This window comes from Lithobates pipiens, unplaced genomic scaffold (genome assembly GCF_037356315.1).
Source record: "Lithobates pipiens isolate NorthernLeopardFrog02 unplaced genomic scaffold, aLitPip1_a1.2 Scaffold_19, whole genome shotgun sequence".
Taxonomy (NCBI): domain Eukaryota; kingdom Metazoa; phylum Chordata; class Amphibia; order Anura; family Ranidae; genus Lithobates; species Lithobates pipiens.
In genome coordinates this window covers 472,423,704-472,444,364 of record NW_027507764.1, presented here as the reverse complement: position 1 = coordinate 472,444,364, position 20,661 = coordinate 472,423,704, and the positions used below count along the sequence as shown (strand labels likewise).

The 20,661-nt window shown below is 42.6% G+C and overlaps 1 protein-coding gene across 1 annotated transcript in view; it reads left to right on the top strand.

Annotated features, from left to right (window-relative positions):
• UBE2W (ubiquitin conjugating enzyme E2 W) overlaps positions 1-20,423 on the top strand; it is a 69,807-nt gene extending 49,384 nt beyond the window's left edge. The window contains exons 5-6 of the mRNA XM_077492881.1: positions 7,554-7,629; positions 14,833-20,423. Of these exons, the coding sequence (XP_077349007.1) occupies positions 7,554-7,629; positions 14,833-14,846 (90 nt within the window). The 3' untranslated portion in view covers positions 14,847-20,423. The remainder of the gene's footprint in view (positions 1-7,553; positions 7,630-14,832) is intronic.
• Positions 20,424-20,661: the final 238 nt, after the last annotated feature.

Sequence of the window (20,661 nt, the reverse complement as noted above, 5' to 3'; positions counted from 1 at the left end):
GTGTTGAGGCTTAGAGCCTCCTTTCTTTTTAAGGTGGTTTCGTTCTTTTTCCTTTTGAACTAGAATTTTCTTTTATACCATCTCTGTCTATATCAGAAGAAAATTTCCCTTCACTGCCTGCATGTTGTTCATGTTATGAGTTTATATCTCAGCCACTTTCTCAGTTAGAAAGACCAACTCTGTCTTGGAAGTTCCCATTGGTCCCTGTTAGGGGAACAGCTTCCTGCCCCACCATTGCCCAAGCCTATGCTCTTAAAGTGAATTGTTTGCACAGAGCAGCCCCAATTCATCTCTTTTGGCTCCCCAGATGATCATGTGCTTGTCCTGACTTTCAGAGAAATAGGAAGGCAAGAATGGAGGAGGGGGAAGGCTGGGGACCACACTGCCTCTCAGCCTATATTCTGACAGATCTGATTACTGAGGCTGAACGGCGTGGCTCCATGCAGCAGCAGGGACTAACAGCATTTGGGCAGGGTGCTCTTGGGCTTCCGACCCCCTAACCCCCCTTTTATCTACGTCCTTACGGTAGAGAGTAGGGAAACCAGCGGCTGTGGCTACATTCTAGTGGCGGCCCTATGCACATGGTGGATTGTATTTCAGGCTATACAATTGAAATGGTCAATATTGCAAATGTACATGTCATCTAAATCACTTCTTTCAAAGGCACAAGCTATCTGGATGCTTTATCTGCATTAAAATTCAAAAAATACAAAACTAGTGCTGGGCTTTATTGAAAGTCTGCAATTCTGCTCAAATGACTTGAAAGCCTCCACGGCATTAGTTACTTGTAAATTAAGAATGTTAAATTTTTTATGTAAATGTTATGTTAAATATATAAAAGCTTTTAAACAATAAAACTGCCTAAAAAACATTTTAGTTTCTTTTTTAGGCAGAAAAAAAATGAATAATGCTTTATCTACTTTAGACCTACATCAGGAAGCATCTGGGCTCATTACATAACAATTTAATATCAGTCTTGTTATAGTGGCCGCGTTGTATAATGCAGGCAGGTTTGCTTTATTATCTTCATAAAGATCAAATTGAGGTCATTTTGTTCTTGGCTCAGGAATGTAACCTAGATTTAACCACACAGCCTCAGAACAGTTGTCTAAGCCATTGCTTGCTTATCAGCAAACCTTATTACCTTATTTCTACCAGAATATACTGTAGTTTAAGATCCTATAGTACAGGAGAATATTTTTTTTCCACTCTAATGGTCATATTACTTAACCCTTTTGTAACCAGAGGTCTTTGAAACCTAGATGCTAAACCAAATTTCACAAAGTCTGTATGCGCCAGTCAACTTCACGATGTAACTAATTTTACCTACTGAAGATATATATATTTTTTTAAAGGCATATACAGATTTTATTTGGTACACTGTTTTAATAAATCATTTTATGTTTTTTGTTTTAAGCTGTTGAATTGTCAAAAATATTTTAAAAACATGCCTTTTACACAAAATACTAATTTAAACTTTGTCAGTCACAGCATGTGAGGAGAGAGGAGGGGGGCAAGGCTGAGACATATACTATGTGGGCATTCAGAAGGGAGAAGGAACTAGGAGTATGGGGGAAGAACCCCAGAAGAGGAGGATTGGGGCTGCTTGTGCAACCCTCCTCTTCTGAGGTCCCTCACCAGCAACCAAACCATTGCACAGAGCAGGTAAGTATGACATGTTTGTTACTTCAAAACCACTTAAAGCAGAATTCCACCCAAAAGTGCAGCTTCCGCTTATATGCTTCCTCCTCCCCGGCATCACATTTGGCACCAGGGGAGGGGGAATGGGGACCCGTTTATGACAGGTCTAGTTTAGCCCCCATCCTCCTTCCATTGCCGCCGGGCCAATGAGAAAGCATGCTCCGTGCATGCGCAGTAGGGAACAGGAGTAAAGCCGAAAGGCTTCACTGCCTGATTTCCTTACCAGGAATAGTGGCGGCGGCACCCGTGAGTCGACCTGAAGATCGGCTGGGGTGCCGACATTGCAGGCTCCGTGGACATGTAAGTGCCATAATATTAAACATCAGCAGCTACAGTATTTTTGGGCTGGACATCCTCTTTAAAGTGGTTGTAAACCCATGGGGGGGGGGGGGGAAGCAACCTGCAAGGCAAAGGCATAAGGAGCTAGTATGCATAGCATACTAGCTCATTATGGATAACTTACCTGAGAACAAAGCCCCCGAAGCGGTCCTCTGTCTTCATGTCTGCCGCTGCATGGATCCTGGAGTGACTTCTGGGTCTCGCTGCTCCGGCACTGTGATTCGCCGGAGCAGAGATGACGTCACTCCCGCGCATGCACATGGGAGTCAACACTCGCTGCATATCGCTGCGGCCTGCGCACCGCTGTCTACGGCGCATGCGCCGTAGACAGCGGTGCCTGTCTTTTTGGAAATATCTCCTAAACTGTATAGGAGAAATTTCTTGGACCTACAGGTAAGCCTTAATCTAGGCTAAATGTAAGAAAAAAGAGAGAGTGCATGGAAATAAAATAACGAGCTGGCTGCACACCGCTAAATATTCTAAAAAGAATGAAAGGACAGGTTCCCCTTGGGGTTTTCAGGCAGCGACAAGAAGCAGAAATAAATTTGTAAAAATATATTTATTTTATTAGTTCAAAGGCTGCCTGAAAACCCCAAGGGGAACCTGTCCTTTCATTCGCCTTAATCTAGGCTTACCTGTAGGTCAAAGTGGTTTGTAAGGGTTTACAACCACTTTAAGGACCGAGTCTATTTTTGACACTTGTTGTTTTGCAAGAATTACTTAGAATCACCAAAAATTATATATATTTTTTTAGCAGACACCCTAGAGAATAAAATGGAGATCGTTGCAATACTTTGTCACACCGTATTTGCGCAGAGGTCTTACAAACGCAATTTTTCCAGAAAATATATATATATTTTTTTTTTTTATTGAATCATAAGAAAACATAAGTTAATTCTATAATGTATAAGCAAATGTTACGCTGAGTAAATTGATACCTAGCATGTCATCCTTCAAAATTGCACCCGTTCTTGGAATGGCGACAAACTTTGGCACTTGAAAATCTCCATAGGTGAGGTTTAAAATTTCTATAGGTTACCAGTTTTGAGTTACGGAGGAGGTCTTGGGCTAGAATTATTGCTCTCAATCTAACAATCGCGGTGATACCTCACGTGTAGTTTTAACACCATTTACATATGTGGTTACAACTTATGTATGTGTTCGCTTCTGCGTTCAAGCTCTGAGGGATGGGAGGCTTTAAATTTTTTTTTTTTTTATTTTTTTTTTTTTTTTACAATGTCCCTTTTAACCACTTGCCGACCGCCGCACGACGATGTACGTCGACAGAATGGCACGGGCAGGCATAAGGGCTTACATGTACGTCCTTGCCTGCCCGCGGGTCGGGGGCCCGATCGGGCCGGTGCCTGCGGCGGTCGGTATTAGTTCGGGAGCGATCCCGGACGAGGGGACGGCCATTCGTTCATGGCCACCCCCTCGCGATCGCTCCCGACGAATGAAAATGTCCCGTGACATCACTTCCTCTCCTGTAATGTAAACACAGGAGAGGAAGTGATGTATTCTCTCCTCCGTGTCGGTATTTTTCGTTCCGGCACCGAGGAGAGAGCATCGGTGAGTTGCACAAGCACTACACTACACAGTAGAACATGCCAGGCACACTCACACCCCCCCTTTACCCCCCGATCACCCCCCAATTACCCCTGCCCCCCCAGTCACAGTGACACCAATTGCTTTTTTTTTTTTTTTTTGCATTGGTGTCATTTGTGACTGTAATAACTGTTAGGGCAGTTAGGGTTAGCCCCCTTTAGTTCTAATGTGCCCCCCTAACCCCCCCAATAAAGGTTTAACCCCGTGATCACCCCCCCTTGCCAGTATCACTAAGGCTGGGTTCACATTGCAGCGGTTTATGAGAACGAATGTGATTCGCACCGCACTGCAGTGCAAATCACATCCGATCTCTGTGCGATTCGAGTTCAGCCATACAGATAGTATGGCTGAATTCGTGTCGCACCCGCCGCAAATTCGCACGGGACCCTTTTTTTGGCCCGCAGCAGAATCGGATCGCATGGGTGTTCACACCATGCGATCCGAGTTTGCAGATCGCACTACGATATGCGAACTGATCTGGGGGTGTCATTAACATTTCACTGACACTCCAAGCAGTTCGCATAGGGCAGTTTGAACTGCCGCCGGGAGGCATGCGATGCGGGAACCCGCCGCGGATTCGTGGCGTTCCCGCATCGCTCCAGTGTGAACCCAGCCTAATAAGCGATCATTTTTCTGATCGCTGTATTAGTGTCACAGGTGACGCTAGTTAGGCAGGTAGGTATTTAGGTTCGCCGCAGCTTTTTATAGCGCCAGGGACCCCCATATACTACCGCATAAAGCCCCCTGATTTCCCCCTAGTTAACCCTTTCACCAGTGATCACCATATAACTGTTACAGGTGACGCTGGTTGGTTAGTTATTTTTTTATAGTTTCAGGGCACCCGCCATTTATTACCTAATAAAGGTTTAACCCCCTGTTCACCCAGCGGGTGTCATTTGTGACTGTAATAACTGTTAGGGCAGTTAGGGTTAGCCCCCTTTAGTTCTAAGGTACCCCCCTAACCCCCCCAATAAAGGTTTAACCCCGTGATCACCCCCCGTCGCCAGTGTCACTAAGGCTGGGTTCACATTGCAGCGGTTTATGAGAACGGATGTGATTCGCACCGCACTGCAGTGCAAATCACATCCGATCTCTGTGCGATTCGAATTCAGCCATACAGATAGTATGGCTGAATTCGCGCCGCACCCGCCGCAAACTCGCACGGAACCCTTTTTTTGGTCCGCAGCAGAATCGGATCGCATGGGTGTTCACACCATGCGATCCGTGTTTGCAGATCGCACTGCGATATGCGAACTGATCTGGGGGTGTCATTAACATTTCACTGACACTCCCAGCAGTTCGCATAGGGCAGTGTGAACTGCCGCCGGGAGGCATGCGATGCGGGAACCCGCCGCGCATTCGTGGCGTTCCCACATCGCTCCAGTGTGAACCCAGCCTAATAAGCCATCGTTTTTCTGATCACTGTATTAGTGTCACAGGTGACGCTAGTTAGGCAGGTAGGTATTTAGGTTCGCCGCAGCTTTTTATAGCGCCAGGGACCCCCATATACTACCGCATAAAGCCCCCTGATTGCCCCCTAGTTAACCCTTTCACCAGTGATCACCATATAACTGTTACAGGTGACGCTGGTTGGTTAGTTATTTTTTTTATAGTTTCAGGGCACCCGCCATTTATTACCTAGTCTCACTAGTGTACCCCTAAATTTAGGGGTGTCTACTTTCCAAAATGGGGTCATTTGGGGGGGGGTTTGTGCCATCTTGGCATTTTATGGCCTTCAAAACTGTAACGCCCTTAGAAAGCCTGAAGGCGGTGCTTGGTTTTCGGGGCCCCGTACGCGGCTAGGCTCCCAAAAAGTCCCACATATGTGGTATCCCCGTACTCAGGAGAAGCAGCAGAATTTATTTTGGGGTGTCATTTCACATATGCCCATGGCATGCGTGAGCAATATATCATTTAGTGACAACTTTGTGAAAAAAAAAAAAAAAAGTTTGTAATTTTCCCGCAACTTGTGGCAAAATATAAAATATTCCATGGACTCAAAATGCCTCTCAGCAAATAGCTTGGGGTGTCTACTTTCTAAAATGGGGTCATTTGTGGGGGTTTTGTGCCATCTTGGCATTTTATGGCCTTCAAAACTGTAATAGGTAGTGAGAAGTGAAATCAAAAATTTACGCCCTTAGAAAGCCTGAAGGCGGTGCTTGGTTTTCGGGGCCCCGTACGCGGCTAGGCTCCCAAAAAGTCCCACATATGTGGTATCCCCGTACTCAGGAGAAGCAGCAGAATTTATTTTGGGGTGTCATTTCACATATCACATAGCATGTGTGAGCAATATATCATTTAGTGACAACTTTGTGTAAAAAAAAAAAAAAAAAAAAATATTTTTTGTCATTATTCAATCGCTTGAGGCAAAAAAATAAAATATTCAATGGGCTCAACATGCCACTTATCAATTTCCTTAGGGGGTCTACTTTCCAAAATGGGGTCATTTGGGGGGGTTTTGTACTGCCCTGCCATTTTAGCACCTCAAGAAATGAGATAGGCAGTCGTAAACTAAAAGCTGCGTAAATTCCAGAAAACGTACCTTAGTTTGTAGATGTGACAACTTTTGCGCAAACCAATAAATATACAATTATTGACTTTTTTTTTTACCAAAGACATGTGGCTGAATACATTTTGGCCTAAATGTATGACTAAAATTGAGTTTATTGGATTTTTCTAATAACAAAAAGTAGAAAATATCATTTTTTTTCAAAATTTGCGGTCTTTTTACGTTTATATCGCAAAAAATAAAAATCGCAGAGGCAATCAAATACCATCAAAAGAAAGCTCTATTTGTGGGAAGAAAAGGACGCAAATTTTGTTTGGGTACAACATTGCATGACCGCGCAATTACCAGTTAAAACAGCACAGTGCCAAATTGTAAAAAGACCTCTGGTCATTTACCAGCAAAATGGTCCGGTCTGAAGGTGGTTAAAAAAATGTTTTTGGATTACTTTTATTACTATTGTGAACATCCTTTGTAATAGAGAAAAAAAAAACATGACAGGGCCTCTTTAATGTGAGATCTGGGGTCACAAAGAACTCAGATCTCAAATTTATCCTTAAAGGCAAATACATTTTTCTTTCCCTTTTAAGGCCGGTGATCGTATAATTTCCGCCATTTCCAAAGGCACCGGCAAGTGGCGGAGACGCCCGGAAGGGGGGGGGCACCTCTCCCCCCGCCCATAAAAGTGATCTCGTGGTAAATCTGCTGCTGAGACCACTTTTATGTGCAAGAGAATTGTCGGCCATGGATAAAGATACAGTGGTTTTTGGCAGCTATATGCTGTCATAACAAGAGTATTTAATGTCAAAGTAGTGACGTATATCCACGGCGAACGGTCCGGAAGTGCTTAAAAAATTTTTTTTTTTTCTATTTACAATCACTTTAACACCTACATAGTAGTAATACCGTTTTAAAGTTTTTTTTTTATTATTATTGTATTTTTTACTGTGTATTTTGATAAAAATTCTGCAGCATGCTTGAGGCAGCTGTCGGTGTGACTCTGTGACGGGCACAGCTCTGTGACAGCTGAGCTGGCAGTTTTGTACTGTAAGCAAACCCATGTGATCACTATGATTGGTTGTTATGATGACCACATGATGGAAAGCTAATCAGAGTGCTTTCTGATCTGCAGTATTAGACCAGCGCTGTCAGGATACTTGATCATTACTGGAATGCAATCTATAGATAACAGGTGCAAGCACATCCATTAAACTATAAAGCGTCTTGAATGTTAGTAGTTTTTTTTGTTTTTACAATAGGAACAGACATTACAGGTAATAGGTAAGAACTTACAAACTAAATGCTTTTAATATTTATTAGGCAAAAGAGGTGGATTCTCTTTTTGCTTGTGTTAAACATTTTTATTTTTGTCTATTTTATTATTTCCCCCCTTTTTCCTTAGAGAAGACCTCCAGATAATTCCTTTTATGTAAGAACGTGCAACAAAAATCCAAAGAAAACAAAATGGTGGTACCATGGTAAGTGTATACGTGATTTACATCATAATCTTTTTATTTAAAAACACAAATGCCTTTTGCTTAAATGTAATGTATAAGTTAAGGTATATTTTTCTTAGAAAATGTATAAATATTTTCTTTTTCTGTTTAGTACACATGCAATAATGCATATGAGTTTTGCTTTTTGAGCCAGCAGGTGGAACTCTAGGTTCCCTTTCTCATGTTTACCAGGTTAAAGCAGAACACCCAAAAAGGAAAGTTCTGCTTTTCTCCCAACCGCCCCCACCCCTTTTGTATGTATAGGAGCTATGTACAAAGCGCAGTGTGGCTCGCTGTGAAGTAGTAAACATGCCGGTGCCAGGGACACAAAGACCGGTGAAGAACTGGCCCAGTAAGGACAGAGCTGGATCCTTGGACAGGTAAGTAGACCTTTATTAAAAGTCAGCAGCTACAGTATTTGAAGCTGCTGACTTTTAATTTTTTTTTCATACAACCTAAAGATTCTCTTTAAGCTTAAAGTGTTACTAAACCCACAACCGTAAAATTATTCTGTATATGCAGTAACGCATGCTTGTTATACTCACTGTGGAACCTAAAGGGTTAATCCTCCACATTGTGTAAAAAGGCTGTTTGATCCTGTCTTCTCTGATGCCCTCCTTTTTCCACAGTCTCCAATCCATCTGTAATAATACAGTGCCTTGGGGACACTCTGCACATGCTCAGTTTGGTGTGTATTTCTAAAGAGTTTTTGTTTTTTTGGGAGGACCATTTTTAGCACTGTCTAGACAGAGGGTCAGGCACCCTGCAGCCTCATAGGACAGTCAGAGAAGAATGAAAACTTCTACAAGCTTTAACTAGACACTGATAGAAGTCACAAGACTGCTATATACTTCTGATGAGAAAAGGTATTTGGTTATTTAGCAGTTTATATTTACTAAAATAATGGCATTTCCATGTTCTGTGGGAGACCAGATATGGTGAATGCAGTGCCTTGGCTTTAGTAACACTTTAACTGCTTTGCTTAGAAGAAGAAAAATTCTTACAGAGCCAAGACGATAAAGCTAAGATTAAACTCTGCTAATTTAAACCGTTTCCCCAGCTTGCATGCAGTTAAGCTGGCCATACATGGATCTAAATTCAGCTGGTTCAGTAGGGACAGGCCAAATTTCTATTCATGTATGGGCATGCTCAACTTCTGTGCAACCAGCCTGTTGGATTTTGTCCACTGGAACACCACTACCACTGGCTATAGCCATCAGTGCTGATCGCTGTGTTCTAATGGTGGGGGAGTCTCTGTGCTGTCAAAATACAGTAGCTTAGCAGGGAAGATTACCCCCAGCCACATCGGGGGTGTGAATAGGGGAACCAAGTAATTTCAATTCTTGTGGGTAGTTCTATAGTCACCACTGGGGGCTGTCAAGAGCTCTCGCTGCCATTGCGGCGGTCATCCATCTGGCGGCTCTACTCCTCTTTTCCACCCCAGCCCTCCATATACGATCCGGCAGATTGAAGCCCGCTCACGCGGGAAAGCTGTATCTTTGAAAAAGATGAGCGAGGGGGCACGGTGGGTGGTTGGAGGAAGGGGGCGGGGCTTAGCGGCATCGGCATGCTTCAGCGCCCACAACGCAGGCTGTGCAACTATAAAGTGCACCTTTTTTCAGGTGCATACAGCTAAAGGAGGGACACAAAGCAGACGAGTCGCATGTGAGTGTTGGTTGACACAGACATTCCCAGGACACGTTTACTTTGAATCAGGTTGAGCTTAATAGCAGCAGCAGGGAGCCATCAGGGTCATCAGGGGTTGCAATTGCTTTCGACACTTCAGCCCCTGTCTATGTAACTGAGGAGGTTTTTTTCCTCAACTATCAGTGCATTAGAGGAAAAGTTAGCGACTTTAATCGCATCTTCACAGAGTGGAAGAAAGCGCATTAGGTCCCCTTCTACCACCCAGGATCCTCAAACAGAGGAACAGTGGGAGGGGGAAAATTATTCCCCCTCAGGGGACCATGGAGAGATTTACTCCTCTTCTGATGGATTAAGTGGGGAAGAACCTTCTTCAGCTTCACATGCTGAGAAGTTGATAGTGCATTCTCTTAGGCTGCATTCACACCTGAGCGTAGCGTTTTCAAGCAGAAAATCGTGCGATTTTGCAACGTTTTTTACCGCAATTTGCGGCTTTTTTACCGCGATTTTGTGCAGGACAAAAGGTCACCAATGTTAAAAGAAGAGAAACGCCCAAATCTGCTCAATTCGAGTGACAAAAAAGGGTCCGGAACTTGTTTGAGCTTCAGGCGTTCGGCTTCAGGCGACATGGAGTGGAGATGTAAACCATCTCCATTGAGAATAATAAATTTTTTCCCCTCCAGCGTTTTGTAGCTTCGGGCTTCAAGCTACAAAACGCTCAGGTGTGAATGGGGTCTTAAGCCCCATACACACTATCAGATTTTCTGCTTATTTTTGTCTTCAGATTTGCCAAAACCATGTAGTGCAAGGGCCTGCCTGATTGCATACGAATTGAAACGCCTAAGGTTTGACCTCATTTTATATGGTTTTGGTAAATCTGAAGGAAAAAATCAGCAGACAATCTGATAGTGTGTATGGGGCTTTACTGAAATGGTCTGTTCCACATTTAAGCTCCTCTTAACTGAGTCGGTTGAAGAGCCCACTTCTTGTTTGGGTTCACTAAAGCCTCCTCAAGCCTTGCATGCCTTTCCTGTACATTCATTTCTGGAAAAACTTTTATATATTCTGAGTGGGATCACCCAGAAAAGCATTTTTTCCCTCCTAAAAAGTTTTCAACACTTTATCCTATGGAGGAACAATTCACTAAGATGTGGAGTATACCAGCAATTGATGCTGCTATATCCTCTGTGAATAAAAGTTTGACTTGTCCGGTTCACAATGCGCAAATGTTTATTCCTGTTAAGATATTTTTTCCTTGGCAGGTTCAGTGGCTCAACCTGCAGTGGTGGCAATTGGGTTATGTCAATCCTTGAGAGACCATATGAAACAGGTGCTCAACGTTTTCCCTGACCAGCAGGTCCAGGAGTTAGCTGAGCTGCCAATAGCTTTGTGTTTTGCCATTTACGCAATCAGAGATTCTATTCTTCAAACCTCTCGCCTTACGCTTGGGTTGATGCATATGCGTAGAATCTTATGGTTAAAAAGTTGGTCAGCCGGAGCACCATGCAAAAAGCTCTTGGCTGGCTGGTGAAAAGCTTTTTGGGGATGATTTGGTCAAATATATCCAAAAAATATCAAGTGGGAGAAGTACCCATTTGCCAGTTAAGAAAAGAAGTAAACATCTCTCATCAAATGCGCTCTTTCTCCAGTGACAGGGGCATCAGCCTCCAGGCAGTCTTGACGGCCTCCACCGTCCGGTTCAAAAGGTAAACCTCGGGTCAACTCCAGGGACAAAAGAAGTCCTGGGGGAGGAAACCCACAAGACAAACCCCTAAAGCCTCTTTATGAAGGGACGCCCCTGCTCGTTCGAGTTGGGGGAAGACTTCTGCAGTTCTCAAGGGTCCGGCAGGAAGAGTTTCAAGACAGATGGGTGGTCTCCACATATAGCTCTAGGTTACAAACTAGAGTTTCGAGAATTCCTGTCTCCCTGTTTCCTCAGGGCAAATGTCCCCAAAGATCCAGAGAAAAAGAGGTCTCTCTTTCTAGGTTTAGAACGACTATTGTCACAAAAAGTGATCATGATGGTCCCCATGGAAGAGCAGGGGTTGTGGTTTTGTTCAAACCTTTTCATGGTGCCAAAACCAAATGGAGATGTCAGGCCTATTCTAGATCTGAAAGATCCTAACCAGTTCCTGAAAATTTGCTCTTTTCGCATGGAGTTAATCCGATCAGTTGTCTCTGCCCTACAAGGAGGAGAACTTCTGGCATCAATTGACAGCAAGGATGTATGACTGCATGTAACTATTTTCCTGCTCACCAGAATTATCTGTGTTTCGAAGTAGAAAAAACGTTTTCAGTTTGTAGCGTTGCCTTTTGGTCTAGCTACTTGTACGGTGTTTAGCAAACTTCTGGCCCTTCCTCTGGCCAGATTAAGGACCCGAGTTATAATGATAATTGCATACCTAGATGACCTGCTCTTGATAGACGGTAGCTTGAAGGTCCTAGGAAAGGACAGACCGCCACGAAATCCACTATTGCCATATGGATTTGGCAAGTAATTATTCAAGCTTATGGTTTGAAGAGGAAAGTTCCACCTTTTCAAATCAAAGCGCACTCAACCGGGGCTGTTAGTGCTTCATGGGCAGTGCATCACCAAGCCTCCATGGCTCAAATCTGCAAGACCGCAACTTGGTCATCAGTCCATACATTCACCAGATTCTATCAGGTGGATGTAAGAAGGCATGAGGAAATCGCCTTTTGGCACAGTGTACTGCAGGCAGCAGTATAGGTCTGATTGCACCCTACTTTTGTTTGTGTCCACACCGCTCAGGTGGCATTGCTCTAGGACATCCCATATAGTAATTACTATGGCTCTGTCCCGTGATGTACGATAAAGAAAATAGGATTTTTATAAGAGCTTACCTGTAAAATCCTTTTTTTGGAGTACATCACGGGACACAGAGGTCCCTCCCCTCTTTGGTTACATGTGTATTGCTTTGCTACAAAACTGAAGTACTCCCAGTAAGGGGAGGGGTTATATGGGGAATCAAACTTCCTGTCTAGAGTGTGCCAGTGTCCATCACCTGAAGTTGCCATAGAACCTATGCAGTAATTACTGTGGCTCTGTGTCCCATGATGTACTCCAAGAAAAGGATTTTACAGGTAAGCTGTTATAAAAATCCTATCTTTAACTTTTTGCTATAATCGCCAAAAACAAATAAAAAAAACAAATTTCTTCATCGGTTTAGGCCAATATGTATTCTTCTACCTATTTTTGGTAAAAAAAAAAAAAAATCGCAATTGGCGTATATCGGTTGTTTTGTCTAAAAGTTATATTGTCTACAAAATAGTGAATATTTTTAATACAAATTTAGTCTTTTTACTAGTAATTGCGGTGATCAGTGATCTTTAGCAGGACTGCAACATTGTGGCGGACAGATTGGACACTTTTTTTGGGACCAGTGACATTTATACAGCAATCAGTGCTATAAAAATGCATTGATTACTGTATAAATGACACTGGCATGGAGTTAACACTAGGGGGCGACCAGTGGGTTATGTGTTCCCTAGGGAGGTGTTTTTAACTGTGGGGGATGGGACCGACTGGGAGTACAGAGAGGTCGCTGTATCTGATCACTAGAAACAGACGATCACCCTGCACTTTTCTGTCAGAACGGGGATCTGTTTGTTTACATTGACAGATCCCCGTTATGGCTCTCCGTGGAGCGATTTCTGGTGGCCAGCGGACACCAGCCACATGCATCAGCTCCCCCGGTGTGCAGCGGGCGCGTACCTGCTATAGCTGTTAAAGGAAACGCTGTACCAGTGCAGCAATTTGCGGGAACAAGCCATCCTGTCGCAGTATAATGACGGCGGCTGGTCGACAGGTGGTTAAACCCGCTAGTCCACCTTTTTTTTTTTCCTCTTCCCTTTTATGGTTCTTTAATACTTGCTGTCCAAGTGGACATGTTAAGTGCTGTTCACAATTAGGTTATTTTTTATTACATACGGTTCTCCTGAAGGTCTTACCATAATATTTCAGGAGTTTGCCCTATTCCTTCTTCTGAGACGAGAACTATGTATCACTCAAAGCCATTAAAGAGTAGTAAAGAAGTAAAGTCTTCCTCTTAAATTGTACCTACAGGTAAGCCTAGTATAAGATGTATACTAGCTCATTATGCCCTTTGTCTTGCAGGTTTTTTTTGTTTTTATTTTTTTTTAGGTTTACAACCTCTTTAAGTTATTAGCATTGGATTCTGTGAGTTAACACTGTTATCTCTATTCTATCTGTGATACTTTATAATACTTTCTATCACTACATACAGTATATGATTGTTGTATATGTTCAGAAGGTAATTTTTTTTTCTTTTTTGCTGGATATCTCTCAGATGTTATGGTGATTGTGTACTTTGGCTCAAATTGTACGAGTTCTCCTTTTAATAAACAGATTGAAATATAAAAAAAATGATCAACTGTTTTTCTTTAAAGATGAATTTCAGGTATGACAGTTTTTACATAGTTACCTTGATCAAGATTAGATCAATCAAGTATGTATGTGCCATACGTATGAGATCCCCATGGAAGCTGGAAAACACTGTAGAAGGCACCACTACTACAGTGTTCTCCACTAGCTTCTGGGTCTTGTGCCGAGGGGCTTCCCTGCTGCGTTGTGAGCACAGGAGGTCACTGGCTCGGCCCAGGCCCCGTCCAGAGAACCTTTTGCATTCCCACAATGAAGCAAAGTGTTCTCTGATTGTATAAAGTAACAATTGTGATACCCCGCCTCTCCACCTCATGCAAATGGAATGATTTGCATTTATTGAGAAGATGCAGAGTGTTTGCGAAATGGCACCTCCTCTGTTCAGTAAGCAGCAGTGCAGCTGCTCAGCAAGGACCTGGAAGCTAGTAGCAACTGCTGTAGTAGTGGTGCCTACTGCAGTGATTTACATCTTTTGGGGGATCTTACAGGTATAGCACATACATACTTTTGGACCAATGTAACTATGTAAAAATTGCTATACTTGGAATTCGGCTTTAAACTAGCAGACCTGGCTGGTAGAGGGGGTAGTGGCTTCATATTGAAGAGGATTAAAGGAGAAGTATAGCCAAAGCTATTTTGACTGTAATTCTCTAATGGATCACAGGAGTGCAGTTTGTTCTGCACTCCTGTGATCTGTTTTCAGCCAACAATGGGCTGATGTCACATAGCCGGTCCAAGCTCTAAATTGCCTGAATCGGCAACTTTCTCAGCCTCTCAGCAATCTGCAGAGCAGAGAGCCACTGACTGAAAGTCCCCGGCTCTCTGCTCACATAACACAGAAACATGACAGAACGATCAGCAGTCTTTGATCGCTCAGTTCTCAGTGCAGAGCCGGCGGAGGACAACTGCAGCATTGGATTGAAGCCGCATCCACCTAGGTGAGTTTAAATTTTATTTTTATTTTTTCCTAATTTCCATACTGCTCCTATAATCCACTCAAAACCAGTATTTCATACAGTTTTTAATATATGTACATTATAGCCAAAACTGTATTACTTCTGCTTGTGCATTGGTTTTTATGACTGCACATTATATTGTCTTGTTTTTTTTTTTGTTGAAAGATGACACATGTTGATGCCAGTTTCAAGCTCCCCTAGAAGAAGATATCCTACTGAATACATGAGCACTTTGATCCTTCAGGTCTTTGAACTTTAAACTTTGACTGAAGGTGACTGAATGAAATGAAGACTACTTCCTTTTTACTGCATTTTTACTAGTGTGCATTGTGGCGCATGTTGATAGCTGTCTCAGCACATGCAGCTGACATGCTTTGTTAGTCATACTGGATAAATGCAGATGTCAGGACAAAATTCCATTTTACTTTCTCTTACGCTTTCCAAGATTTCCCAGGTCCTCATGTATTGTGCAATAACGATGATAAATGCATGAGCGGGACTACTGGATATGTTTACCAAATGCATCGGGATAAGAAGGCTTCCAACATTACATTGCCATCCATGACACCGGGATACCTTGCACTGTGATTGTGAAAATGGCTCCATGGTTGAACATGTTTGACCTCAAGGACTGCGAAACAGGAACTCTGTATATTTATTACCTTGTTTCCTTTATGTCAGGTGGCTTTGTGAATGGACAGGTACAAAAATATCAATCCCATGCAGTAAAGTATATAACTGTATATAGCTGTTGATGCAGTTTAGAGTATAGTGTGTGAGATATGCTAGGTTCTAGATAACATTAAGTGGACGACTTGCCTGTGCACACCTGACACAGTCATTTTGTGGGCTCGGACACCACCCACGATCCTTGGTTCCTTTTTTTTTTGGTGGGGGAAAGAGGCAGTGTTGAGTTCCAGAACAGTCCACAAAACTCCACTGGGAAGGTCTCCATTACTTCTACTGTGGGTGTGACGAGGCTTATTTTGTTTTCTGTAAGCCAGCTTTGTTACTTCGGCCCACCTATTTCTCCATATACTCCAATGGAGAGTCTAGTAGTGGGCCAGTGATGCTACTGTTATCACTCACATCCTGTTTGGTCATGAGCCTCCGTTATCAAAGTGTCTGGTGAAGAAGCTATTGTCTGTGTTATCCATAGTAAACATTTTATTTCCCTCTTTAGTATGGGAGTGTGGAAAGATGTCTCCGGTTGCTATGGATAGACCTTTTTTTTTTTTTTTTTTTTTTTTTAATCCCGTCTCATTCCATCCAAAACAGAGCATTAATTTTAGGCAGAGTTGCTCTTTACCCTCAGCCTTTCGGCACAGTAGGGAGCAGGAGGCATGGGTGAATTGGCAGGCTGCAATTTGATACACAATTTGGGCCTACAAAAAGGTGGCACCATTGTATATAGGTGAGAGTAACACTATTCAGGGCTTTATATGAGAAATGTTGGCAGACTTACCTAGGCCTGCGTACCAAATCTAGCTTTTTCTTTTAGTTAATGTTTAGTTATGTTTTCATCAGCTTGAGCCCTGCTCGGTCAAGTATTTGTTGGAAAAAAATACATTTGTCTTTTTTTTTTCTGGTCATTGTTGTAAGTCATGATTAATGTAATACAAAATCTTATTTAGAGAGAGAACCTTGTCATATATAATTTTTTTTGTCTTCATTCCTAAAACAGTAGAACCCATAAAGTCAAATCGAGGTATATTTCTTGAGAAATTAGATGAATTTTTTCTTTTTAACCTAAGAAATTCAGCCAACTCTTTCTCATTTTTTAAATCGGTTTATAGTTGTTTTCACACACAAAAAAAATGTTTTTATACAGTACTGACTTAGTTCAGCTCTTACAGCAAGAAAGCAGTCTATGGCTTACATTGATGTATATAATACCAAGGCTGTTAGTGATGTTTAGTGATTATATTTGCAGAGCCATTATTTAAAATAATTGTAGTGTGTGTAAAGGCAAGGTTTTAACTTTGAATGGAATGAAGAACCGTTAGACCATCTACCAAGTTTGCATTGCAGTCTGTGTCCATGATGTGGCGATTCACCCCTCCCTATTTGTCTTGATGACCATTGTGACTGAAACGAAATGGAAATCCTTAATTTCAGAGTTATTAAAGCAATAGATGAGGGGAAGTCTTCCAAAGGAGACAAATGTTCTATTGACAGTTGTTCAAGATAGGATTCTCTTTAACTTCCTGTTGTGTTTGGAGGAAGTTGAGGTATACTGAATATCCCCAGCAAGACGCAAACTGCAAAAAAAATAAAAAAAAATAATCTGATGGGCTTTTTAACCCTTCTACATTCTATCCAAAAAAAATGTTTTGGCTCTTTAGTCACTTTAAAGCTGAACACCAGCTTTTGCTACACATTACATAGGCCAAAATGATTTATGTCCCTCACTAACAGGTGAGACCGCTGTGTTCGAGCCGAGACCTTCCTGTCTCATACCCAAAACACATTAGTCTATCTGATCGGCGCTCAGCCATTCAGAGAAAACTATGTATTCAAAGCTTCCTCTGACTGAATCAGAGAGCCTAAATGATGTCACAAGCTCTGACTTAGCCAATCAGAGGAAGCTGTGTATTTATTGCTTGAATACATCACTTTCTATGAATGGCTGAGCTTTGCTCAGACACACTCTATTGTGTTCGGGCCATAAGACAAGAAGGTCTCAGCCCAAACCTAGAATACATCGCCGTATGCTGTATGTAGCTTCAGCTACTTACAGTATATACCACATATCCAGCGGCCTCACATGTTAGTGAGGGACATCGTTTGTTTGGGCCAGCTTGGCCCAAACCTACTATGTAACGTGTATTAAAAGCTGGAGTTCAGCTTTAATGAAGATGCCACGTATCAATTGTGGTTGCTGGATGCAAGCTCCTATAAAATGTTATTGGTTGGATGTAAAATAACTAATTTTACTTACGCAATGAAAACCTGTCATGCTCCGTTACCACCATTTATTAAAGTGTTCAGATTGTATTAGACTTTCCAACTTTTTATTGAAAGTGGATTGTCTGAAAGAGACTGTAGGGCAGGGGTGCCCAACCAGTGGCCCGCGGAGCCTTCTGATGTGGCCCGCAACCTCCTGCTTTGGAATAGCAGGTTCTCAAGCCCTGATCATGGGTTGCCGACCCACCATCCCAGAGCATCAGTGTTTTAAATGAAGCCAGCAGTAGAGGAAGCAAGCGGCTGCAGAGGGAGCAGAGCCGCATTTGCCGATGCTTCCTGTATAGCGACGGCTCCTGTCCCAAGCAGCGTGATACCAAATGCATTCTGCCTGTGACGGCAACAGCCGGCGATACCTGAATGGAAGACTGTTATTAAAGGTACGTTTATTACTAAAAGCAGTGTATATATGGGCATATCTGTTCTGCAGTGGTTACTGGGCTGCTTTCAAACTGTTCCGCAGGTGCAGCACATTGCACCTTTTGGGTTACCTGCACTGAGCCATAGACTTCTGTTATTATCTGCGGGTTTGATGTGCTTTCAGAAAGTGCATGGATGTACTGCACCCGCTGTGCAGGTAAACTGCCACACATCAGTGTGAAAGCAGCCTTAGGCCCCTTTCACATGATCGGTTCAACCCATGCGGACCCTCCATTCACCTCTATGGACGGGCTTGTGTCCATTTGCACCCACCTACCTCCAATCCGATCCACAAAAAAAAAAAAAACAGAAGGGGATCCCCTTCCATCTGGTTGGATCAGATAGGGGGGCCCACATCGCGGACACGGATCGGTCTTCCATTCTGCTCCACTTATTGTGGCCCGCGACCAGTTACCAAGTCACTTAAGTGTCCCTCGCTCTTCAAAAGGTTGGGCACCCCTGCTGTAGGGCTTCAGGAATACAGTACACTACTTTTATTCCAGTTATTTAGATTAGCTAATAATTAGTCATCAGTGTCTAGTCTTGCACCATGTTAGCCATTCACAAATGTGGCCTTAAACTGCTGCCTTTTCATTGGCTAACTTATCAGTAAAAAAGTATTCTAAACCAGGTCTCTTTGTTGACAGGCTGTTGAAAGGAAAAAGGGTTATGACTGTTAAGCATTTTTGGCCTTTGCAAAGTCAGCCCCTCAAATGGAACTGCTTTGATCTTACTTCTGCTTAGATAATGCTAAAACTTGTAGTTTTGCACAACAGCAGTCTTACTCTTCTGTACTCCTTAAATTAGTTACCAAAAATATATCTGCATTGGCAGGGATGTTTTCTAGAATGATAGGTGGCCCCTATCTGTCCTTAAACAAATCTGTGTAGCACTGTGACCTGGTACAATTCTTCCCTGGCTATTAAAGTGCCACACACAGTGCACTTTGCATCAATACTCTTCTAGCTATGGGCCTACTTGACATGAGATTTTCCAACAGGAGATACTCAAAATCAGGAGTATATTTTATCACTATCTGCCTGCTTAAGATATGCACGACCTAATATAAGACTACAAAACCACCAATTTGTACATCTGTTAGAAACAATCAGATTGTACAAGTGGGATAAAAAAAACCTTCCCTAACTGGACACTATTATAATTGTGATTTCAAATTTTTTGTTAAGTTTCCTAGTTGATTGCGCTTTTCTTTTGGTTGAAAATGGAAATGGAACTTATCTGTCAGCAGAGTAGTCACAGGTGAGTCTTGGCAAGCCATTGAGGGACAGCAAGATGTATCACCACTCATCCTCCACTGGACATCTGCCCTCATTCTGTAGTATATAGGCTCCATTCTCCTTGTATGTAAAGAAAATGAAAATATATTTATTATAAATTAATATTTGTTCACAGACGTCTGAATGTGACACAGTTGTATCTGTGATTCTGTAGTATAGAAGTTGTACTGCTTCTTTACACAATATGCAGAACACTCTGAATTGAAACACTGTGACCAGTTATTGTCTTGTCCAGGCTATTGAGTGATGTTTAGACTTTGAATGAAGGAGGCAGAGCAGAGCTGGCAGCTATGAAAGTCTCCAGAAAATGCTGTTGCTCTAATCCAACTAATTGTTGGGTTTTATGGAATATTCTTGGTCAAATAAATTATTTTCCATATGTTATTACTGCTTTATGTTTTGTTAATATTTACTATAATAGCCTTTTTTCCATAGGGCAGTACAGCTTTGAACAGTCAATCGGTATTCTTCTTTGAGCGCCCTGAATCCCCCCCTTCAAAAAGGTTCAGGACTTCATACATTGGTCACAGTGGTTTTGTTTTTGGTACAATAGCTTGCTCCGGCTTCATTAAAACTTGGCTAGAGCTGGCCACACTCATTCACACTAACACTTGCACACTCATGCGCACACACTCATGCGCACACACTCACGCGCACACACTCACGCGCACACACTCACGCGCACACACTCACGCGCACACACTCACGCGCACACACTCACGCGCACACACTCACGCGCACACACTCACGCGCACGCACACACATGCACTCACACTCAGTTTTGTTGATCAGCCTGAGGGCTAAACAATAAAAAAAAAGAGAGGTTCCTCCATCCGCAGATCTCCCACTGTGGCTGTGTTCTGACCACCAGCGCTGACGGCTTTCAGAATGCCCAAAGAGTGCCTGTATCTGATTGAATGCAACTGTTGTTCAGCCAGCAATTTTTTGTTGACCAGACAACCGTCTGATTTTTGCCCAGTTCATCAGGAACTGGCTATCATTTGCTCTGTGTATGGATAGGTTAAAGTGCTTTTTACATCTGTGATACATTCTATTAAAAAATGCAAACACTTACTGGGATTGGTTTATTGTTGCCTAAAATGTATAAATTCTACTGAGATAGACCCTTTTGCCAGACCATTGATTTCAACAAAAATATTCACGTTATTTATGCACTTTTAACATTTTATGCACTTTGTTTACCTGTGGAAGCCTCCCTTATGTAAACAGAAAATCCCTGAGCCTGCTTGGATGTGATAGCAGCCCCAAAAAACTCAGCGCTGTCATTCAAATGACACTCTATGGTATTCCC